At 44.4% G+C, this 25,183-nt stretch overlaps 2 protein-coding genes across 3 annotated transcripts; one reads left to right on the forward strand and one right to left on the reverse strand.

Moving 5' to 3' along the window:
* Positions 1–4,178: 4,178 nt before the first annotated feature.
* Positions 4,179–14,221, reverse strand: TMX2 (thioredoxin related transmembrane protein 2). Of its 2 annotated transcripts, none has more exons than XM_083512667.1 (8): positions 14,115–14,221; positions 10,992–11,052; positions 10,042–10,155; positions 9,180–9,256; positions 7,272–7,378; positions 5,926–5,991; positions 5,426–5,555; positions 4,179–5,307 (listed from the first exon to the last, which is right to left on the reverse strand). In XM_083512667.1, exons 2-8 carry the CDS (start codon positions 11,032–11,034, stop codon positions 5,164–5,166), a joined length of 681 nt encoding a protein of 226 aa, XP_083368793.1. In that variant the 5' UTR covers positions 11,035–11,052; positions 14,115–14,221; the 3' UTR covers positions 4,179–5,163. The 2 variants fall into 2 exon arrangements, with proteins under 2 accessions (XP_083368793.1, XP_083368792.1); XM_083512666.1 differs by lacking the exon at positions 14,115–14,221 and adding an exon at positions 13,273–13,702.
* MED19 (mediator complex subunit 19) lies at positions 13,845–18,098 on the forward strand (the record flags this gene model as incomplete). The annotated part of the gene is made up of 5 exons (XM_083512673.1): positions 13,845–14,067; positions 15,536–15,792; positions 16,607–16,703; positions 16,861–16,955; positions 17,115–18,098. 5 exons carry the CDS (start codon positions 13,845–13,847, stop codon positions 17,181–17,183), a joined length of 741 nt encoding a protein of 246 aa, XP_083368799.1. The 3' UTR covers positions 17,184–18,098.
* Between the last annotated feature and the right edge of the window lie 7,085 nt (positions 18,099–25,183).

The following is a 25,183-nucleotide window of genomic DNA, read 5'->3' on the forward strand; positions in this document are numbered from 1 at the left end:
AAACCAAATCCCTTATGAATACACAGTGGAAGTGAGGAACAGGTTTAAGGATTTAGATTTGCTGGACAGAGTGCCTGAAGAACTATGGATGGAGGCTCGCAACATTATACAGGAGGCAGCAACTAAAACCATCCCAATGAAAAAGAAATGCAAGAAAGCAAAGTGGCTGTCCAACGAGGCCTTACAAATAGCGGGGGAGAGAAGGCAAGCAAAATGCGAGGGAGATAGTGAAAGATACAGGAAACTGAATGCAGATTTCCAAAGAACAGCAAGGAGAGACAAGAAGGCCTTCTTAAACGAGCAATGCAAAGAAATAGAGGAAAGCAACAGAATGGGAAGAACCAGAGATCTGTTCAAGAAAATCGGAAATATGAAAGGAACATTTCGTACAAAGATTACCATAATAAAGGACAAAAGTGGTAAAGATCTAACTGAAGCAGAAGACATCAAGAAGAGGTGGCAAGAATACACAGAGGAATTATACCAGAAAGATATGGATGTCTCGTACACCCCAGGTAGTGTGGTTGCTGACCTTGAGCCAGACATCCTGGAGAGTGAAGTCAAATGGGCCTTAGAAAGCACTGCAAATAACAAGGCCGGTGGAAGTGATGGTATTCCAGCTGAACTGTTTAAAATTTTAAAAGATGATGCTGTTAAGGTGCTACACTCAATATGCCAGCAAGTTTGGAAAACTCAGCAGTGGCCAGAGGATTGGAGAAGATCAGTCTACATTCCAATCCCAAAGAAAGGCAGTGCCAAAGAATGCTCCAACTACCGCACAATTTCACTCATTTCACATGCTAGCAAGGTTATGCTTAAAATTCTACAAGGAAGGCTCAAGCAGTATGTGGACCGAGAACTCCCAGAAGTGCAAGCTGGATTTAGAAGAGGCAGAGGAACCAGAGACCAAATTGCAAACATGCGCTGGATTATGGAGAAAGCTAGAGAGTTCCAGAAAGACATCTACTTCTGCTTCATTGACTATGCAAAAGCCTTTGACTGTGTTGACCACAGCAAACTATGGCAAGTTCTTAAAGAAATGGGAGTGCCTGATCACCTCATCTGTCTCCTGAGAAATCTCTATGTGGGACAAGAAGCTACAGTTAGAACTGGATATGGAACAACTGATTGGTTCCAAATTGGGAAAGGAGTACGGCAAGGCTGTATATTGTCTCCCTGCTTATTTAACTTATATGCAGAATTCATCATGCGAAAGGCTGGGCTGGATGAATCCCAAGCCGGAATTAAGATTGCCGGAAGAAATATCAACAACCTCAGATATGCAGATGACACAACCTTGATGGCAGAAAGTGAAGAGGAATTAAAGAACCTTTTAATGAGGGTGAAAGAGGAGAGCGCAAAATATGGTCTGAAGCTCAACATCAAAAAAACGAAGATCATGGCCACTGGGCCCATCACCTCCTGGCAAATAGATGGGGAAGAAATGGAGGCAGTGAGAGATTTTACTTTCTTGGGCTCCATGATCAGTGCAGATGGTGACAGCAGTCACGAAATTAAAAGACGCCTGCTCCTTGGGAGAAAGGCGATGGCAAACCTAGACAACATCTTAAAAAGCAGAGACATCACCTTGCCAACAAAGGTCCGTATAGTAAAAGCCATGGTTTTCCCAGTAGTGATGTATGGAAGTGAGAGCTGGACCATAAAGAAGGCTGATCGCCGAAGAATTGATGCTTTTGAATTATGGTGCTGGAGGAGACTCTTGAGAGTCCCATGGACTGCAAGAAGATCAAACCTCTCCATTCTGAAGGAAATCAGCCCTGAGTGCTCACTGGAAGGACAGATCGTGAAGCTGAGGCTCCAATACTTTGGCCACCTCATGAGAAGAGAAGACTCCCTGGAAAAGACCCTGATGTTGGGAAAGATGGAGGGCACAAGGAGAAGGGGACGACAGAGAATGAGATGGTTGGATGGTGTTCTTGAAGCTACTAGCATGAGCTTGATCAAACTGCGGGAGGCAGTGGAGGACAGAAGTGCCTGGCGTGCTCTGGTCCATGGGGTCACGAGGAGTCGGACACGACTAAACGACTAAACAACAACAACAAAGTCGGGAAAGTCACAAAGCACCAGTCTCCTAGCTGGCCAGTTCAGCAAATAGGGGGTCTTCTGAGAATGCCAGCCTTAGCTATCAAAACATTTTGTTTTGATGAAAGAATAGCAATCGCAGGACTTTTAACCGCCCCCCCCCCCCGTTCAAAGAGGCTTTGCAAGGTGGTTGCTACCACTTACACAAGCCCCTCTGCAAATCGCGATGAGGTTCTGCAGCAGCCAATCCCGGCTCGTTCCCGATCCTGGCTTCTAAGGTAGCGTCGCTGGTTTAGGATTTTGCTGCAATTCCCCGCTTAGTACTGATCGCGGGCAACCAGATTCGTTTTCTTGCGATGAAGCAGTGGAAACATCCGCTGCACCATGCTGGGTTGGTCCTTCTACAAAAGATCACTTAATGCGGATTATCCCTATGCATGAGTTTTAAATATAGAGGGTTCCCACCCATCTATTCCGTTATGCTAATTGAAGGTATAAAAAGAGCGTGGCAGGGCGCAGGAAGTATTAGAGCCGAGTCATAAACGCTACTGTTTTGCACTGTTTCGAAGTCACATCGCTATTACCATATAAAGCTGGCTGTATATTCTAGTAAATAGGCATCAGCTAGGTATTGTAAGAACTTCAGTCCGAGGTTTGCTGTTTAGCTCTCTCTCTTTTGCCTTAAAGAAAATGGGTTTCGTAAAACCAAATTCCCCAAACTCTCCCTATTTTCTAATGCAGTACTCTCTTGTGGCATGGCAGCTGGCAAAGGGCAGATCCACACATTCGCAGTACTGATCACATGGGAGTATCTGGTTGAAAGCAGCCATGGGAAGTGATTTCGCACTGTCAAGTCATCATATGCCACTGTAGCAAACACAGAACCTTTTGTATTTTTATGTTGTGACCACTCTGTAATCTTTGGATGAAGGGCAGTATACACAATTGATTAATAAAATATCTGTGGGTGAACAGCTCCTACCTTTCCTTAGTAAGACACATCCACCTCCTAAGTTAGGAGCCCCCAACTACTTTTAGGGAACTTTTCCCATTATCTACCCTAGCAGAACCACTGCAGTTCCAACTTAGCTGCCTGCTTATAGTTCCCAAAGTTTGTGCTATTTTCCTTTCTCTGTTAATAGAAGTCATTCCAATGATGATCAGCATGGCATGGCATCCCTATCCTCACTTGCCCTTCTACATCATGCTTTCCAAATTGTTCCCATTTCTCAAATCTTTGTCTCTGATTGCATCTGCCTTTAATTAGGAGGAAACAATATAGGCATCAGAAGCACAAGCTGGCATTCTGATCTAAGCAAGGTCCTTTTTATTCCTTTCTTACAGGGTTACCATTATAGTGCTGCCACTCTGTGGCCTACACTGTCCTTTCACATCTGGCTTGGCAATGGTGTATTTTTTGGCCCAGCCTATGAACAGTTGCATGTCTGGGGAAGACAAAAGCAATGCCTTTGCATGTGTGAGGAACAGCAGTACATCAGATGATCAGAGGAAGCTGAGGGCAGTTATTCTTCAAACACGATTTCTTTTTTCTTTAAAGGTTTAAAAGCAGGTGTGGGGGGAGTCTGGATTGGTACTATGGTGCAAGGTGTTAACCCTTCCCCTAATTCAGCCTCACAGACAGTTTTCCCCAGGGTGAAAACATACACCTATCTATATGATTGGCCTCAGCTGACTATTTAGGAGGGGAAATTTTAATAAGGAAAATAGAATACAAATACTTCAATCTCTCCCCCCCGCTCCATTGTAGTCCAGCTTCAAACTGATGCCTCCTTCATCTAAAAACTGGTGGAGACCATAGTTGGAGTTTTCCAAGATCTTCCCAGCAACTCAGCCAGCATGCTTACAGCCTGGTAGAGAGCACCAAGAAGGATAGCGTAGCAAAGCCCCCATCCCATACAGAAGAGTCGAGTCCTAAACAGTGAAGAAAATTTACTTGGACACTACAAAACATCCTTAAAAAAAAAAAGTACAGAATGCCCTGAGACCTATGGATGAAGGGACAGTATAGAAATTTAATAAATAATAATGATGATGATGATGATAATAATAATAAAAAACAAATGCAGACTGTGGTCATAGTCCAACTCAGAAACAAAAAAAAGGCCCAAGAAGAAGACATTCCCAAGTTTGTTTATTAGAGATAGCCGTATAAGACAATTAACAGAAGTGTGAAGGTGGATGAGTACAGTGAAGTGGAGCTTGTTCCTATCCAAGCTCCCTGGGTTGGAAATGGAGTTAGCAGCTATAAGAACCCTGTCAATTATGACTCTGGACGGCAGAAGCAGCTACTCCTCCAGTTTGGGGGCAGGAGGGACCCCCTTCTTACTGCACACCCTCAGCACATGACACCACGCAAGCAGCTGATGATGATGATGCAGAGAACAGGAAATCCATAAGGACTGCATGGCTGCTGCTTACTCTCTGGCACAGCAGCACTTTCAAGTTCAGCAAAGAAACGTTGTACATCCACCCATCGGCTTTTAAAGCCCAAAAAGTATGGGAAGAGACCACGTAAGCTCTGTTGTCAGTACAGTAGAGGGCAGTGGGTAGCAAGTAGTCAAAACTGGTCAATGATACCTGTAGCTTCTCAGCCACAGATACGACCCTGCATAAAACCAATTCAAACAGGAGTGAGGTGTCACAGCTTTGACAGGAGGGAGTCAATTCCACTGAAAGTGGTGATTCCTCCCATCCTGCCCATTTACAGTGTCCACTGAGTTCTTGCTCTCCCCCCCCCCCCGGTAGCTCTTATTCATTGCCAGAGAAGCCTGCAGCCCCACATCTAGATGCAGAAACAGGTTCTAGCTTCTATAGAGTTGGGGCCACATCTTATCTTGCTGAAACGGCACCTAGCAACTCAGGGGATGGGGGAAGAAACGTGTAGCTGCCAGCAGAGAGGCACTGAGCCCAGGAGGATAAAAGCTCCCTGGCAACTACACTCAGAAGATAGAAGCTCCCTGGCATGTACAATCATCTCCCAGCACCAGCGTTGTGGGCGAAAGCAGCTTGTGGCTGATGTCCCAGGAGAGAGATCAGAATGGCAATGGAAGAGGAATGGGGAGCTAAACAGTAAAGGAACACAGTCCAGTCCTCTGGGCTCTATTTGTCCTTCTTGCTCTCTCCATTGGGGACCTCAGGGACAGCAGGCTGTTCTGGAGACTCCTCTGGGACCTCAGGCTGCTTAGACACTTTCTTGGCTCTCTGGTACAGCTCGTTCAAGTTGAATTCCCGAATCACATTCTCCTGTGGCAAAAAGAAAGATCAGCATTGTTTTGTGTTACCTTGTACTGACCCCCAGCTAAATAGAAGGCGCACATCTGATATTGACAGCATACAAATGAAACTTCAGATAAGAGTGTACCTCCGAAAAATTCCATGAGACTGCTCGTCCCTTTTTATCAATCTGTGGCCGGCGCATCACCTCCTTCCCACCTTGGAAAAGGATTAGTGTGGGCAACTGCTTAGTGAGAGGAGATGTACTGACTTTGTACCTGTGAAGAGACAAAGGGCTTGAGTCCAGGGAGAACAAGAAGAGGAACATCTAGCCAGAGATTGATGTGGGCCAGGAAATTTTCTAGTGTTTTGTTTTTCCTTCAGGAAATATTGTTCCACAGGTTCATTAGTCATAATGAATGCCAACTACAAATAATTATTAGGTCACCATAGCTGATTCTAAGTTTTTAGCCTTGTTTATTAGATTCAAGTAAAATAAACATGCTAATATGAATTACTCACAACACTGCATCTCCTCTTCCCACACTGCCCTGCTAGTGCAAAACAAGTTTTCATGGTCCTGCATATCACACACCTAGCCTTGTGGTCTTCCTCATTCTCCCAAGGTTCCTACAGCAAATAGCTCACCTGGTGCTCACATCAGGGTAGCGGCCCACATCCACCTTCCCAAAGTTCAATCCGGTGCAGTTGTATCTGGGGAGGCACAACAATGGTTAGTATGCAGGCAGAAACACCATGAAAGAAAGTAGATGCTTATTATTTCATTAATGGTCACATCCTGTTTTTTTCCTGCATGGAACTCAAGGCAGCATACATATGTGTCCCAGACACTTTCCCATCCAGACACTAACCAAACCTAGATGATCTCAGCTTCATCCAAGGTTGTGGCATCATGTGCTTTCAGACAATAACACAGAATATTAAAGAACATGGAAGGCACAGCCTTAAGCTGATTCCAGGGGCTTTCTCCCTTCTCTCAAGTTTGAACTACTCCTCTGATTAAGCACTGGGAAGCTTTAGATTTTACTGTGTTGAGTTATACAGCCACCCTTTTCCTGCTTATGCAACCGCAACGTTGATGTATAACTCAACTCTACAGGGACCAAAAATGAAAACACTTTCTACACTAAGGCCATCTACTGGTCATTGCTGGAAGCAATGGGTTGCTTCAAAAAAAGCCATCGGCAGCCAGGCCCTTGCCAAGAGCCACTTAAAGAGTAATCCTTCACTTTGGTACCTCAGTACAAGGGGGGGGGGGGGAGGTCTTTGCCTCAATTGAATGTCTGGTGGGGTCACCAGAATCTCCTATGGAGTTTTATCCAGAAACTGCCAGTAGCTAATGAGCTATTGCCACCATCCATTTCCCATTAGTTCAACTACTAGGTCTCATAAACCTCAGAACGGGAACCACAAATAAAGTAAACTCTCTTGGGAACTAATTTTCATCAATTTTAAATTGACATTCTGTAGAAAGGATTAGCACTAACCTTCTGCAACCACAAGGGACTGGATTCATGGACATTCCCTATTTGTTAAGGTTCCTTCCCATTAAAGTTTGCTTTAGAGGATACTAAATTTTCCTCTTTTAAACCATAACTTGCATGGCTATAGTAAAACTCTTTCTTAAAAGCCAGCAGTACATCAGGGGCTGCAATCAGAATAACCTGGTGAGTTTATCTTTGTTCATCCAACAAATGAAATATTGTATCTTAGAAATATAAGAATAAGAATAAGCCACTTTTCATCCATAGATTTCAGGGCAGTTCACAGCAGAAAAATACACACTCACCTTAGCCCAATAGTTATCACACTGGAACATACTGGACTCAATGCCTTTCTGTACCCTTCGGCACAACAAAAATGGTGAGTGCTGGAGGTAAAGTATGCTTCACACTTTAGGCATCACATATGCTGAAGTCTGCCTGCCCCTGCACTAAGACACCATACTTTTTAATAAAGAGTAAACCACTCACTTGAGAGACAAGTCTGCATAGATGGGAGCAAATGACTGGCACTCATTGGACCAATTAGCAAAAAATTCCACAATCCAGGTTACCCGCTTGTCCCGTTCTAGTTCCTCCTGCAAAAGAGGGATCAAGGCTGACACAGTGCACATCCCTCAAATGTCCACATACAACACTTCAATAGAGTTGAAAGGATATAGAAGGACAAGGCAGGATCACACAACCATCAACCCTTCTCTAACCTGGTGCCCTCCAACATGGTTTGTATTCCAGTTCCCATCAGCCCCAGCCAGCATGGCCAATGGGGAGGGATGACAAGAGTTCCAGCTTAATAACACCTGGAGGGCACCAGGTTGGGGAAAGTTGCTGCACAGGAGGACCAGCAATCACAATCCAAACCCATAGAGTTCCAGGAGTTGAGAGGCACTGGCAAAGAGCAGGAGGTTATCAGTAGAAGCCTGCTGGATCCGAGCAGCCAGTCCAGCCCCCTCTCTTACAGTGCCCAACCAGATGCCTATGGGAAGCCCACAAGGGCAGAGTGTAACAGCACTTCCCTTACTTATGCTTCCTAGGAACTAGGATTCAGATGCAAACCACCTCCAATATTGGAGGCAGTACACAACCATCATGGAGTAGGTCCAAATAGTTCATATACTAGGCCAGGGGTGGCCAACTCCCAAGAGACTGCAATCTACTCACAGAGTTAAAAATTGGCAGTGATTGACCCCCTTTTTGGGGGTTCAGGTCAAAGTTGTCGAGTTTTTTCAGGGAGGAGGTAAAACGTCGAACTTTTTTTAGGGGAGCCACAGTTGTTTAGCTTCTTTGGGGGGGAGCCAATGATCTACCAGTGATCTACCACAGATGTCCAGTGATCTACCGGTAGATCACGATCTACCTGTTGGACATGCCTGTACTAGGCTACATCCAACAGTTACCTTCATGCTTGCACTTCTCTCTGTGTTTAAGACTATCTGGAAAGTGCTCCCTTTGTCTGAACTTCAGAGCTCAGGGCAAGGCTTTTTCAGTTGGGCTGAACCAGTCCCATTCCACCACCACTAACCGACATCAATTTAGACTGCCAATGACACTCTTTGTTCAGATCTTCATGGGTCTCAATACTCTCAGTTCTCGTGTTAATATGTACCATTTCTATAACATATTTTAAATAATATTTAATATTCCATATCTATAAACAAAATTTCCACAATGCTCACAGGGCGGTAAGACTGCATGCAACTTTTTAAAAAAAACAATCAGCAAGAGGAAACAGCGGTACAGAATAATAAACTTGGGGCCTCCTTAAGCAGAACTAATGCAGTGCAATGGTTAGATAAAGTGTCAAAGTAGAACCTGGAAGATCGGGGTCAAATCTGCACTCAGTAGTGAAGCTCAGTGAGGGACCTTGGGCCAGACACTTTCTCTCTGGCCAATCTACCTCAGAAGGTAGTTATGAGAACAAAGTGTGTGTGTGAATGTATAGAATATATGCCTCCTTGAGCTCCAAGAAAGAAAAGGTAGAACATACAGTTGGAGCAGCAACAGTGACCATCTACGGCCTGGGAAGTGGACAGTTATCATCATCATCTCTCTGCTGGTTCAGTCACTGCTGCTGCCAGGAAAAGCCAGGAGCTGCAGACTACCCACTTGCCCGAGAATAAATGTTCCAGATCCAGGGACAAAAGTGGGAGGGGAGCATATTTTCCAAGGTGGTCACTGTGGAACCTTGTTGAAGCAGTGTCTCCTTTTCAGCCAGCACTGCCTATTTCTGTTTTAACAAGGGTTTTTATTGTGTTCATTTTCTTACTGTAAAGAAACGAAGTCAGCATAATATAATACACTATACCCAAAATAATAAGCTATACCCATTTTATCCAAGTCCACAAGAACAAATGAGAGTGCAGAGAATAAAATACTCACATCTATTGTTTTATCACTGAAATATTTGATGTATTCAGGACCCAGGTACAGAGGTGGCTTGCAGGTCATCAGGAACACTGAAAAGGCACACACCAAGCACAGCTTAGCTAGCACATTGGTAGGCAAGCTAAGGCCCGGGGGCCGGAACCGGCCCAACCGCCTTCTAAATCCGGCCCGCAGACGGTCCGGGAATCAGCGTGTTTTTACATGAGTAGAATGTGTCCTGTTATTTAAAATGCATCTCTGGGTTATTTGTGGGGCATAGGAATTCGTTCATTCCCCCCTCCCCAAATATAGTCCGGCCCCCGACAAGGTCTGAGGGACAGTGGACCGCCCCACCCTGCTGAAAAAGTTTGCTGACCCCTGGTTTAGTACTATGCTGGGATGGGATTAGGAAGCTGCTTTATATGGGACCAGAGTTTTTGTCCACCTACTACAGTATTGAATTAAAATGACTAGCAGTTGCTCTCCAAGGTAGGTACTCTACAAAAGCTGTGGCTCCTCCCTGCAGAATTGGCAGAATTCTCAAAAGCTTCCCTGGATTATATTCTCCTTTTGCCAGGAATGAAGATTCCTCCAGCCCACAGCCCTCCTCCAATAGCTCAAGAAAATGGAATTCAGACAGCAGGTTCCAGCTGCAGTGTTAGATATGGCAATCATGGGGTAGTCTTTACTTCCACTTAATGCAAGCTGGCATTGCCCTATAAACAAAAATAATGCCCCAAAATAGAGGAATTATGAAAGATGTATTATGTGGTTATGCAGAACTGGTGGATTTTGCATCTAAAGTCCTATTATTTATGTTGTCCAAGTCCTCCTCAATTGACAGAACTAGAACTAGGATATAACTAGGATGACTCACCTATACAGAGGGTGAGGTAGAGCAGTCCCATTCTGATGTCAAGGCGGAAAAAAAGGATGACATTGGCTACTTTGCTGAACATGAAGATGTTTCCCACATGCTGGTCCACAGTAACTTGAGAGAGAGAAAGAGGCACATTCTTATGGCTGATATTATCTGTATCACTGCTAGGCCCAGTAACAAGCTGGAATTTTGACTGAAGCTTAACTTTTAAAAAATTTGTGGAAGCTTTCTGTGCAAGACAGATTACATATTTAGAATGCCTATTGATAGATACACACACACGGTGTAGTTTTCAAGGTATGTGGGAGTTTCTTGTCAAACGAGTGCTGTCCTAGGCTAACATTGTACAGTTTTGTATTTTACAGCATTTGCTGTAGCTTTCTACATTTGCCTACAGGTCATTCCTGCTTCCCATATCATTTCAAGCTAAACCCCACATTCTGCATATCCTTTCATCTTAGGCAGTCACTGTTCTCTGCTATATTCTTATCACCTCCATGTTGACCTTCACTTAATCTCACCCATAATACACCAAGTCTTGGCACATGGAAGCTTTGCCCCGCTGGCCTCCATATCTTTGTATTATGGAACAGAAAACAAAAGAAATAGACAGGTCACCTTCTGAAGCCACTCCTACAGCAGGAATGCACAGGGACAATGCACCAATTGTGGCAGAGGAACAAGGGCCTAGCAGCAGCCATTCATCTTAAAACTTTTCAAATCATTTAGGTGCTTTCTGTTTCTGTGTGAAATTTTGACACAACCTCATCCCACTTACATCCCATTCTGTACCAGCTATTTGTTCAAAATATACTGACTGGACTATACTGATTTTAAAGAAAATAAGATTTTGATAAAGGTTAAAGCCAGCTGTGAAATCTTTGTTTTCTGAATCATTTGTAAGCTTTACTCCAAAAAGAGAGAGATAAAGAACAAGCATTACTTACTGGATCTGCGGTTCTTCATCATCACAATGGCACTGAGGAACATAAGAATCTCCACCTCGCGCTAAAAAGAAAGATGGCAGTAAGTGGTTGTGCAAGCAGTGGGGAAAAGGGACCAGCTGGCCTGTCCTTAGAGCAGATGTCACATTTATTCATCATCTAGCTAGCCATACTGCTAGTTCCAAAGGAAGCTTACAGTTGCTTGGAAGTTTCAGGACCACAAACCAAGCAGGTGCACAATGAAATAAAACTAGAGCTGACTTTTATGTGACGGCATATGCAAGGATCACCTTATTTTGTACATTTAGTAAATTGTGCAAGTGCTCTATGTTACTTTTTTCTTGTTACAAGAAAAACAAATTATGCAGTTAACTACCTCCACATAAAGAGTGATTTGCAATGAAAATATTTTTTCACTAAAACAGCTAGTGCAATCTTGCATAAACATCCTGCTCAAATGTTAAAGTGTTTTATGAGGCAAATACAAAAAGAATAGCCATGATATATTGTTGCAGCAAAACCAAACAATTTTTGTGGCCCTTTACACAACAAAATACTGTGTGGTACATCTGAAAAACTAGTGTCTAGCACAATATATCACTGTTGTAGACTTAAGATACCACAATAAAAAATTGTTTTTGCTTTATGTGCAGGGCAATTTACATTAAGTGGTACACACAACCTTTAGGGCCAATTCATTAATATAGGAATCAAACATTAAAAACTTCCCTAATCTTGCCTAAACTTCCCTAATCCTGTCAGCCTGTTGCTTACCTGTTACAGAACAACCTACGGTCATGCCCACAGAATTACACAACCAGAGATGACCCAATTAATACTTTACTCCAACCCATATGATTAAAACATGTATCACATCTAAAGGATTAAAAAGCTGTCTGTCTAAATGTCTTTTTAAGACTGCCCATACACCAGATCCCACAACTAAACTAGTTTTGTGATCACTACATTCTCCTACATGATCAATTCATATGGGCAGGAAACCCCACAGTGTGACATGGGAACAAGTGCTATGGATTACCACACTCAAAGCAGCTTCTTTTGAGGTTTGGACTAGAGATATGAAAGAAGATGCAACAGGAAAGGAATTTTGACTTATTGATTTGCTGAGTTGCTATGCACACATGTGCCTTACAACAGAAGGGGAGCACAAAATGAAATGGAAGTTTTCTAGCAGAGTTGCCAGGCATGAAAAAACTATCATAAGATGTTGAGAATTCAGAGACACCTTTATGAGCTCTTTTGAACTTTTGTGTGCAGTTCAGTGCAAGCACAGGAGCCATTTGAGGAAAGGGCAGAAAATGGTAAGCAATAGTAAGAGGAAGAAGCAGAGGAAGAATGCGAGTGGGAACCACTTTGAATTTACTATCTAACCAGGGGCTGTTTGTAATGCAAACAAACACTCTGGTGGTATTATAAGCATTGAGATTTGAACGGTACAGGCAGACAAATACCAGCATATTGGGAAGCGGAGAACAGAGCAGGCCTCCACTACTTTAAAGGGAGGTTAAGTGTGAAAGTCGGCAGATATTCCTGGAGGTCACTCCCATCAGAGGTTGGAAAGAAATTCACCTCTATTGGGGTCCTCTCCTGAGGTGGAGGAGCTTATTACATTAAACACAAACTATTATCATGTCTTGCCTTTGTGCATGTCATTCTGACAACAATTAAAACAACTGGGACCTTACGAGTGTAGGATGGGTGATTAATAAAATATTAAACAGCAGCTAGTCTGCAGCCCTTCAGATCGGGTTGGACTCTTAACTTCCACCAACCCCAAATAGCATGCCCAGTAACCAAAGAGGGTGGGAACTGAGGCCCAACAACTGGGGGGTATTGGGTTGTTGTTTTTTATTATATATTTTGTGGTTTTCTATTTTGATTTTGTTCTGTGAACCGCCCTGAGACCTCCGAGTACAGGGCGGTATATAAATTCAATAAATAAAGAAACAATATCTGGAGGGCCGCAAGTTAGTCACCCTTCACTAGTACATGGCGAACCAGCCATCAAAACAACAAGAGCGCTATCAGTTGATGGCGCCGAAGAAGAAAAGAAAGAAAGTAAAAAGAAAGAAAGAAAGTCTTTTTCCTTCCAGTCGGAGAGTCGAGAGTCTCCGGGACGAGGATGCCAAACGACAGATCTCGACTTCTTTGGGCAAAGGGGAGAAACGTTCCCTTCCCGGCAGTTGGCCGGATGAGCCCCATGGAGGAAAGAGGGCGTGAGGTGGGGCGCCAGTCAGAAGGGGCTCCGGCAAGGCCTCCTCACCCAGTCGAAGTCACAGGGGTTGCCGTCCTCGCGCTGGGTGGGCAGCCCGTGGCATAACGGCGGCACCTTCCGCACCAGCAGGAAGGCAGCCGAGAGCAGAAGCGACAGCGGGTAGTAGGGCTGCGCCAGCCACCGGCAGATCCCAGGCACGGAGTAGATCAGGGCCAGCAGCGGAGCAAGCACCGCCATCTTCACCTCACCCTGACCGAGCCCCCGCGCCGACAGCTTCTAGCGCCTGCCGGCGGCGCACGCTCGTCGTTCCTCCGCTCGGGCTCGCTGGCCAATGCCTACGCCAATCAACGGAAAGGCGGAGCTTAGAGCAACACCGCGCACTATCATTGGCCGACTTCAGAATCGCTGGGATGGATTCGGAATACAAACTAGGGGGCCTCTCGACGCATGCTGTCGACGTCATGCCGCCATCTAAAAATACGTCACGAGAAAGCAGAGCGCCGTCCAATCGGAACGCGGCCTAGTTTCCAGGTTAGTTAGCCAATCATACGTAAGAGGAGGGTTCACCACTCTCCAATGAAAACAAGGCGAGCCGAGGGGACAGCCAAGATGCGAAGCCAATGGGAGGAGATTGCGCGGGGCACGCCGGGATGATGGAGAATTTCTCCGCTCTCTTCGGAGGGACGGAACCGCCTCCGCCTACCACAGCCGCCGCGCTGGGCTTTGGACCAGGGAAACCCGGAGGACCGGGGACTGGGCCACCTCCCGTCCCTGCCGTGACCCCCGTCGGAGAGAAAGCGGCGGCCGCCAGCGGCCCCTTCTACCTAATGCGCGAGTTACCAGGTAAGTGGCTGTTGGAGGGGGCGGGCTTCGGGGGCGACTCAGCCTACCGGAATGCAGAGGCGGGCCTTGCATCCTTGGCCAATGCCAACGAGGCGCCGCGGGGGAATGGCCCAATAGAGATACGCGGCTGCGTCTTGATGGGCACTCCTCTCTGTTCCTGTGGGAACTTAGACCCAACAGGCGAAGCTGACGACTTCGCGGAAGCGCAGGTAGTGGTGAGATTTCGATTGGCAGCTACTGGGGGCCAATGAGGTGCCGGATCAAAACAGGGAGGCGGAGTCATGCGGTGCATCCGCATTTGGCGCTGCCGAGGCGGAAGCCGCTGAAGTTCATTATTAACTTCATGGCAAGCCCCTGTTTGCCTTTTCTGCTTTAATAGATGCTTGCTGTAATAATCTATATGGAAGGTCCGTCTGAAAAGCACTGTCTAAACACCATAAGCAAATAGGGCCCAGTGAACATGTAACACTAGGCCAAAACTTGGCTTAGCACACGAGAGCAAGCATTCCCAGAGCAAAGGCTGTGGTTTGGCTCCGCACTGCATGCCGACTCGGGGGTCATGGTTGTCTCCCCCAAACTATGAGTGATCAACAACAGCTAGTTCATGGCTTGTCAGGAGAGACAGAACATGAGCCCAGTTTGGATGTAACACATAGCCAAACTTGACCTTAAGTAGTGCATCAGCAGGACTCAGGAAGAAGCACAGCAACCATGATTTGTGTGAAGCCATGATTTGGCTTAGTATTGTGTGCAAACTATTGCTTTGTTATGAGACGAGGGTCCTACAAACCATTACCTTGAAGCAACCTCCCATGACATAAGTGGGACTTAATTTCAAGTACAGTGGTGCCCCGCAAGACGAATGCCTCGCAAGACGGAAAACTCGCTAGACGAAAGAGTTTTCCATTTTGGAGGTGCTTCGCAAAATGGATCTCCTATGGGCTTGCTTCGCAAGACGACAATGTCTTGCGAGTTCCTGCGAGGTTTTTTTCCTCCCCCCTTTTTCTAAGCCGCTAAGCCGCTTATCAGCTGATCCGATCAGCAGATAAGCCACTAAAAGCCGCTAATAGCGCTAATCCGCTAATCCGTCAATGGGCTTGCTTTGCAAGACAAAAAAACCGCTAGACGAAGAGAATAACAGAACGGATTCTTTTCGTCTTGCGAGGCACCACCTGTATACATGAATAGGACTCTGGGGATTTTCTTCCCAGGATGCCTCAGCCTATCAAGAAGAGAAGTATATTTTCAGAAAGCAGAGCGAAGGTTTTTCTTGATCTGGCTTCACCAAAAGCATTTTGGGTGTATGAGGCTGGACATGTCCTCTTGTCATCTCAACAAAGAAGTCACTTGCAGGTGCAAGTAGTGTCGTATCTGAAGGATTTGCTTGCCAGATTCTATCTGCCTTTGTCCTGTTAATCCCAACAAGCCAAACATAGGCAGTATTGTCATGTCCTTTGTTCTTTGCCAGGTACTACAGAACTAACAGGGAGCACAAACCTGATCACCCACTACAACCTGGAGCATGCCTACAACAAATTTTGTGGCAAAAAGGTGAAGGAGAAACTCAGCAACTTCCTGCCAGACCTACCAGGGATGATAGATTTGCCAGGTTCACATGACAACAGCAGCCTGCGTTCTCTCATTGAGAAGCCTCCCATCTGCAGCAGTTCGTTCAACCCTATCACCGGTACCATGCTAACAGGCTTTCGTCTCCATGCAGGCCCGGTAAGTTAGAGGTGGGGGCTGCAAGGGAAGAAGGAAATACTGACTGTCGGTGGGAAAAGAATGTCCTGAATGACAAAAAAAAATTGCCAGAGTTGGAAATGGATGTTAGGGTGCACTGGAGAATATGAGTACTGTGAGAAACTGTGAGTCCAGCAGAATGGGATCCATCTCCCTTGATGGAATAGGCAGTAGTAGGTAGGCTGAAGTTAGGGAAGGATCCCAGGCAGGAGTCACAAAGAGAAGTACAGTGGAACCTTGGGTTACGTACCGCCCTCCTTACGAACGTTTAGGATTACGAGCTCCGCTAACCCAAAAGTATGTATTCTGGGTAGCGAACTTTGCCCTGGGATGCGAGTGGGATGCGTGGCAGCAACGGGAGACTCCATTAGCAAAAGTGCACCTCGGGTTAAGAATGGTTTGGGTTAAGAATGGACCTCCGGAACAAATTAAGTTTGTAAACGGAGGTACCACTGTACTGCCAAATTTAGTGCTCTCTTTTGCAGAGCAGGTAAGAAGAGAAAGGTTGACTCACATGTGAATTCCACAGTAATGCTTTAGCCATATTCTGTGAAGGGTAGATTGCCAAGGAGTCTAGGGAGCTCCGAGCTCATAACAGACCCAAGTACTAAGCTTAGTGAACATAGTAGAAACTTTTCTTGTAAGTTTTGATGGGGGATAACGGTGGGACCAGGTTACCAAAGAAACAAGCAACCCCCCTCCCCGCAAATGATTGCACCTGTGGTTATTTACTGGAACAACAGATGTGGCATTCAGTGGACTAACATGCTCTTTGGTTTCTTTTGCACTGCTTCAGCTGCCAGAGCAGTGTCGCTTAATGCACATCCAGCCACCTAAGAAAAAAAACAAGCACAAACACAAGCAGAGTCGTACGCAGGATCCTGTCCCTCCAGGTAAGAAGCTTCCTCCTTGGGCCCTGTGGTTGCATTTGCCCTCACCAACCCCTGCCCTTCCTTTTCAATTTAGCATTCCACAGTCTAGCGGCCTAAGCTACCGCAATTCCTGCTTCATCCAAAGTTCCTGCTTCAGTTCCTTTTCTCTTTTTGGCAGAAACACCTTCAGATTCTGACCATAAGAAGAAAAAGAAGAAGAAAGAGGATGACCCTGAGCGGAAAAGGAAGAAGAAGGAGAAGAAGAAAAAGAAAGTAAGTAAGTTGGGAAGAATGCTTCCACCAGCTCAAGTAATTGTACCCTCAGGTGCCAGAGAACTGACTGAGATGTGGGGCCTTTTCTCCTGGCCTTTCATTATTGTTGAGAACTTTCATTCTCATTCTTGCATGTGTGTCCATTTTATTTTTCTTTAGAATCGGCATAGCCCTGAACACCCTGGTGTGGGCAGCTCTCAGGCCAGCAGCAGCAGCAGCCTCCGGTAAAGTCCTGCCACGGAGTTATCTTGGAAGGTGCTACAGCTTTGGCAAGAAAAGGAGGAACAGCAATAATGGGGGAGTCACCACAGACTCATATACTTCCCCTGCTTCCCCTTCTCCCCTACTGAGTGGAACTTCTGGGACTCCATTGATCTCTCTATAAGGAACATAGACTTTGCCTGCGACACAATGCAGACTGGTGTCTTTATATGGGAGCCCTGTCTACTCGGGGAGGGGTTTTTTCTTCTTCTTTTCCTTTTTACAGAATGGTCCTGACTAAGTTGGGATGTGTCTGCCTCGTGATTTAGTTAAACCTTTGTTGGAGCACTTGGGAGGGTCTGGAACCTCCTCTCGTATCATGGGCTTGGAAACTGCACTGTGAATAGATAGGGAGAAACTCTAGAAGTGCTTTCTTTTGTAAAGTGTGGCCCAAGGCTAGTGGGTGAGTTAGTTGCCCAAGTAGAAAGAGCTAATGTGATCGGGCTTTTTCTAAATAGGAAAATGGGAGAAACGGCAGAACTGTGAGGTGGGAGTAAAGAGAAGACAAGGTTGGTTTTACCTTCCCGGAGCTGATCCATGCTGATAAGTAGGCCTGCTTTAGTATCATCAGCTAGAGAGTTAAGTCGAAAGCATTGACCAAATTTCTTTTAACTGTGGAAGCATGTAAGTCAAGAAGCTATACTGTGAATCCAAGGACAGAACTGTGTATATGGTGATATTTTTCCCTAAGGGCTCACTTACCAGGTAAAGGCTTCTCTACATGTAATCCCTTTAAAAATAAAACTTGAAAACAAAAAAAGCTGACATCATTTAAATCTTTGCCAGCAGAAGGGAGAAAGTGGAATCTTCAGCAACAGACTTCAGCTGTGAACAGATGGAAGCCTCTTTCAGGAACCTGGACAAATAGAAACCATTGTTTTCCTCTATCCTATTCTTCTGATTTTTTCTGAATTACTACCTCAGCAGAGCACCCTGGCAGAAATGGTTCCTTAAACTGTCAGCTGGTCATCTTGCTGGCTAGTCTGTCCCACTTTTAAAGACAAAGATGGTGATGAATCTGCCCCTATCTACTGCACCAAAATTCCTTGGAGTGACAAGAGGAATGTGGTTGGAAATAGCCTACCATCTTAACTGCTTCTTCTTTCCTATAGGAAGGGAAATTTCATCCACAGTAAAAACCTTTCTTTCCTGAGCTTAAGGATCAGAATGAGGGTGGAACTGCACTTTGATCAAGAGTGCCTCTTAGGCACAAACTGGACACGAGAATGTCAGGACCCTGATTGGAGTTCCTGTAACTTCTTAAAATCAGATTCCCCTAATATAAATTTTCTGCCTCAAGGGGTAAATGTGGGTCCCACCCCCAGTGAATAAGCTGCTCCAGGGAGACTGTTTTTATCATGGAAACAGCTAACCCCCCCCCCCCCAGTGCTGTGGATCCAGTCCAAACCTCCCACCTGCCAATTTTAATGAAATAAAAAAAAAAGTTGAGCAATCTCTGCATAGATCGCCTTATCAGTCCTTTCACAGAGATGATAGATATCACTTGGAAATGAAATGCAAATGCTCTGGCTCACAGTATTAATAAATTGCTTTCTAGTGATCTGCTCTATACTGCTTGTCACTTATGCTGGTCTACTTGCACAGGAAAGCTTGCTTAATGTCCAAGGACTCCTATGAAGTAGGAGTTTGTGCAGACTTCATGTTGCTTCATGGGGGAACTTGCTTTACAACCAGTGCTTTTTGTGGAAAAGTATAGATTTTTTGGTAAAGTAGGCCTAGTTATGCATTCAGATACATAGGTCTTTCACCAATTACAGCAAGATGCAGTGATTCAGTTAAGGTGGAAAGTGGAAATCATGAAAATCTACTTGTCTCATTTATTTATGTTTGTGTCCTACCTTCCCTCTAAGAAGCTCAAGACAGCATACATACTTTCTGCTCCACTTTATCCTTACAGCAACCCTGTAGGCTAGGCTGAGTGTGACTGGCCTAAGAACGGCCACTGAGTTTTTGGTTCCCCTACTATGACAACCATAATCATTACGCTACACTACCTGGGTACCAAAGGAAGGAGAGTTGGGTTCTCCACATGTATATCCTCCTCCTGATATACCAGGCTAATAAATATTAAAAGAGAGAAGGGTAGTTGGACAGACAGTTAAATTGTTTCATTTATTCTCTTTCCCCCTTGCATTTTGAATACATTTGTAACCAAAATTACTAGGTCCTGGTTGTATTTTCAGTACACTCCCGTTGCTGCCCCTGAACAATCTGACTGCCATTTCCTTTGCTCTCAGTACTTTCAGAAGAGCAGTGTGAGCTGTTTATTCCATCACCATCCTCTTCACGCTTTTGCTACAGAGAGCAAAACTGAGCTGCGGCAGTAAATGGGGTTCATATAATAATGCTTTGCTTGCTACTCTTCCATGTGCTTACAAAAGAAAGCTAATGATAATAAAGGGAAAGGATGAAAGTCTACTCCACTCCCGACTCCTCTCTACCCCCAATTATCCCATGCATCTAAATTAAAAGCCATTGCTAGTAGGAAAGGTGGGGCAAAACTGGCTGGTCCTGTTCCTCTAAGTCACTGGTGATTTCTGCATCCTGAAGAACAGGTAAGGAATACTTTCTGTTCCCAACCCAGAACCATCAGAAAAATACTGTCATCTCCTCTGCAGCACTGGGGATATGTTTCAGGGAAGGGAAACATGCCTTCAGCCTACCCCCCCCCCGGAATGTTACAGAACTTCAACACCCATTGGCCATGATCGCTGGGGTTGATGGGCATTGTAGTTAAAGAACATCTGGAGGACCAAAGATTTCCCACCCCAGATCATCCTATGTGTCAGGTAGGTGTTCCCTTGCAAGTAGCTCCACAGGCAGCATTTTAGTATTAAGAAAAAAATCCAGGCTGAACTGGGCAGCATCAATGGGAATTGTGGAAGGTAACAGAAACTGGTGTGAACTATCTGCTTCTATATTCTTTAGAACAATGTCAATAGGCAGCACAGGCGTACACACCTGAGAGGAACGAAGTCGTCATGTCAGCCGCAAGACGATACAAGTAGGACTAACCCTAGGGTTGCCATTATTTCAAACAGTGAAAATCCAGACTGAAAAATTGTTGAGCTTTTTTTAGTTTTAAGGGAAAATGAGCACTGCCAACATGGGCTGCCATATGTTTGAATTTTCCTGGACATTTGGCCAATTTCTGCTGGAAAATGCAGTATTCCAGTATGTCTGGGAAATTCTGGATGTATGGGAGTCCTACCAACACCCAAAGCAGTGCACTGGGACAGTTTTGAAATGAGACAACACCCATCAACTACTAGGAGCACCAGGAAGGTGTGCAATATTTCTTTGTACATAGAAATGCATCACACCAATAATGCGTAAATCATACATTAACAAAAAAGGATAGTGGCACTTTAAAAGACTTAATGGTTATTGTGTCATAAGGTTTCATGGGCCAGAGCCCACTTTGTACAATGCACAAAACGGCTCCCTTGGTTCACAGGTAAAAGGGGAGGAAGCATTATAATGCTATGCAATCCTAGCAGAGTAGGTGCAAACTTTCCCAAATATTAACTTCCAAAAACAAGATGGTGAACAGGAACACTGAAAGTGGGACAGCTGTGAGAGAGGCACTCCCTAACTATACTGAGACGTAAGTTTGGGTGTCAGATCTGAAAATGAATTCCAACTTGGCAACATCATTCTGGAGCCTCCCTTTGAAATCTTTTTTGTTCCAAAGTATGGTAACTTTATAAAGTCTCTTACACAATGGCCAGACAGACTCCTGTAACATGAAAGCTGCCATACTTTATTAGCAGTTGGGAATGCGCCACGCCCTAGCTGATTATATCTTTTATCCTTTTGCCTGATTATTTGTGCTCTGCAGCATAATGTAGCACAACTCTCTCTTGTATTACTGAGCCCTCTGACTGTTGTGTGTTTCTGCACAGATGCACATCTCCACCCATTTAAGATAACACTTGGTACTATCTGACAAAGTGATCTCTAGCTCATGACAGTTTTTTCTGCAATAAATTTTGTTAAAGGTACAATTAAACTGCTAAATTTTGTGTGGAGATTTGCATATTTACAAGAGGGCTTTGGGATGAAGGTTCGAGTGGTGTGCTAACTGCAGAAAAATATGCCTCTCTCCCTTTTTACTGGTTTCTTTTAAACTTTTATGTTAGCCTTTTTCTCTCTGCACCTCTTCTGCTATACAGCCACAGGGCTCCCTGCACCACCTCCTTCAGTCCACAGGTAAATCTGCACCACAATCTCTTTAACAATGCAATAGCCCAGCTGAATCAGACCAATCACCCATCTCATCCAACATTCTGCTTCATACCATGTTAAACCACCTGCCTCTAAGCAAGCCTATGAGGACAGGAGAGTGACAGCCCTTTGCTGCCGTTAACCTAAAAGCATTTAGTGGCATAATGCTTTGTGAAGACCGAGGCACCACTGTCAAACCTATTCTCCAGCCATCTAATGTAGCAACCATCACTGCTTGGAGCAGTGAATGCCATACCTTTTAAGTATGCACTGGATGAAGTGTTCCTTTTTAAATCTTCAATCTACTCCCCAGCAAAGTTCACTTGGGAATCCCAATTTCTGGTGTTGACAGAAAGGCAGTAAAGCTCATCCAACATTATGCATAACATTACAAGCCTCTGCCATATTTTCTTACCCTCCCCCACCAATCTAAAAAGTTTACACATTGAAAGAGGTCCAGTCCTTGGCTGGCTTATCCGTTGACAGCTGGTAGCTGGTCCCAGATCCACTAGCAACCTTTGAATGCAGACACCTGCTGGTGTAATGATGTGTAGACAATCCCCCTCTTTTTTGTCTGGGTCCTACATATTCCCACAAAGGAGAAGAAATGGGTCACAAACAATGAGGTTTTGTCCTTCTGCCAAGGAAATAGTAAGCGGTCTGAAATCTGCTACCAGGTCATGCTGTATGGCAGACGTTCAACTTTTGCAGACCCAGGGCCCACTTTTAACTCAAACATGCATTTAGGGACCCATTTCTTAATCTCTTACCTTAATACTTGCATGGTGGCACAGCTCCTGTTGCGACCCACCTTGGATCAGGCCCTGATGCACCAGCTGAAGACCAGTGGTGCATGGAACTATTATTTACATACACAAATATGCCTCAACATAAAACATCCACTGTATTGAACATTTTGGTTTATCTATATTGACAGCAGATACTAGCACTGAAGTAAATTGCAGAGCTCAAATGGTTTGAAACAATGATTAAATTCAACAAAAATTGTGGCTTTCCCTTCGAAACAGAAGTCACAACAAAATCACATTCCATTCCTCCTTCTAAGATTTAGGCACAAGTAAGCTTAGAAGGATTACAAGTGGCAGGTACCAAGGTAGGCAAGGTTAAAGAGTATTATTTTGTAATTTGGGAAAAATTATGGCCCTGAAAGGTCTGCTTTGGTGGGATTTCTTTCTTTTTTTGTGAAGGCTGCAAAAGAACTTGAATGGTCCATAGGGCATAGCTGCCTCGCAGACCAATGTATTCTATGCAAAGACAACCATCTTTGTGGACATAACCATACTATACATACATACAGCTAGCTGTATTTTTAGTTTTAGTTTTGCAAGACACACAGAGAAAGTTGTATAAAAAACAGATATCTGTGCTTCTGTCAAATGTTTTTGAGGAGTAAATAACACCTTTTTGAGTGATGAGAATAGCTACCCATGCTCTTATCTTTGTCAAATGTACATTACTTTGATTTCTATTTTTGATCAAGTATTATATTTCATTTTGTGGGCAGCTGTTTAACATGCAACACAGCCAATAGTTAAAAAATCCGTAGAACAGACAAATTAATGTTACACAACTGGACTATTAACCATTAACTGGACTATTACCCAAGTAGACACCATCACTAATCACGTCTGTGGCACTTTTAATTAGCAAAGTGTGTTACAATCTTTATTTGCGCCCTCACAACAACCCTGTGAGGTAGGTCACTGCTGTACTCCATTTTAAAAATTTGGAACTGGGATCAAAAATGATTTGCTCAGTGAGAAACTATGGCAGAAGCAGAAGATGGATCCAGATCTCCTGCCTAGTGCTTAGCCCTATTCTTTACTCATGACCACATCTCCTTTGTGGGGGTGGCAGACTTACAAGCCTGGAAACATGGCAGCCTTCTTCAATGCTAACCATTAGCTTCTTGCAGCCAAAAGCCCATATTGTTGACTGAAGCTCAACAAGTCACTCCCTGTTCATTGGTTTCCCTCTGCAACGGTGTGACTCAAACATAATTTTAAGTTAATTTCATAACGAAGTTACATCATTACTCTCCAAGGGGGTCTCTTGAAATGTGGTATGACAAGACTTGCAGATTCTTAATGCGTCACTGTGTGAGAGGGGGAGGGTTCAGTCCGACAAGCCTGTGCAAAGATGTACAGCTAGGCCAATCCAACCTGTATTAACAGAACCCAGAATACCATTCTGTGCAGCAGTGTCAGAAAGAGATATTTAAAACAGAGTACCACAGTTCAAAAGAATATGAGACTTATGAATACAAGGAGAAGCTAAAGGAGCTGAGTGTGTTCTCACAGAAGATTAAGGGATGCTGTTGACCATCTCAAAAATAGCAGATACAAAAAACAAAACAAACAAAAAAACAAAAAAGGGGGGACAACCACATTTAAAATTATATATTATTATATTGCTGATCAGCAATGGAACCAGCTGCTTAGGCAAGTTGTAGAATCTTCTTCCTTAAAAGATCACCAAGGAAATGCTGGGAACGGAAGCTTAGAAGGTCATCAGTTTCAAGTAAGGACCCTCCGCACAATCACTTACAATACTGCAGTTGTTTTTCACACAGCACCATCTATGTGTATGGCATGTTATAAAGTACAGGTCTGACATGCCCTTATCCCAAGCAGCCTTCAAGCTAAAAAAAGGCAAAGAACAGAGGCAGGGACAGATGAGGGAAGAATATGCAGTTATCACAATTATATGTACTTCAGGTGGGAGGGGGACCGAATAAAATCTCCAAATCAAACTGCCAGCAGAGCCCATAGTTCCAAACAACTAAAGGAGCATATCATAGGGGAAGCCCCCACCCTCTCTATCCCTGACAAAATACACCATGTGTTTCTCCTCCGCCCCCAATCCCAGTATGAGGCTGTGTCTAGCTGCTATATGTTGAGTAGAAATTCAACAGGGACAGTTTTCATAATTTCTGTGCAATTTGCAGCAGAAACTGGTTGAGGCTGTCCCTTCCAACTTACACTGCATGAAGATTTGCCGGTATGGAAGCATACCATGGCAATGCGCACTGTTGTGGAAGTTAAGTTAGTCTTGTCTCCTAGCAAAAAGGCAAATGAACAGCAGCTAGTGAGAAGCCAGGGTTCCCAAGATCACTTGAATTATAATTTATTACAGAGCAGCCTAATGAGTCCCACCCACAGGCTATTAGAATTACCGGTAGGCCTTTCTACAATCCTACTAGTCTTCACCAGGAACTCCCTTTTCTTGAAGACTGCCTGCTATAGGATTACAGCCTGCTTTCATGAAGGTGTCTGTCAGATGCTTAGTCGCCATTACTGTACTACCACAGCCTTACTCAGCTCTTCCAGATGATGAGCAGGTATTGGGAGATACAAACTAGGTTCAAAGGCTTCTCCTTGAGGCAAAGTAAGCAACATCAAGGCTCTGGGTCAGAAGTGTAATTGGGGCAATTAGCACTCTTGCTGTCATCAACAAGAAGCAGAACACTTAAAAGAGCCGTTGAAGAGCTTAAGCACACATTCTGGGATAATTTAAACTAACTCACCAAGGTGGAAACATCTATGGAAACTGAATCACTCTAGAAGGACCAAGCAGGCCTAAAGCCATTACTGCTGTAGCCGGTTCTGAGCTTTAGTCTCTAAAGTAGAAGAATTAAGGAGAATCTGTTTCCATAGTTAATAAAAGAATTAATGAAATAAAGCACTGACTTTCTGAAT

This window comes from Podarcis liolepis (assembly GCF_965112155.1).
Source record: "Podarcis liolepis genome assembly, chromosome: 1".
NCBI classification, from domain to species: domain Eukaryota; kingdom Metazoa; phylum Chordata; class Lepidosauria; order Squamata; family Lacertidae; genus Podarcis; species Podarcis liolepis.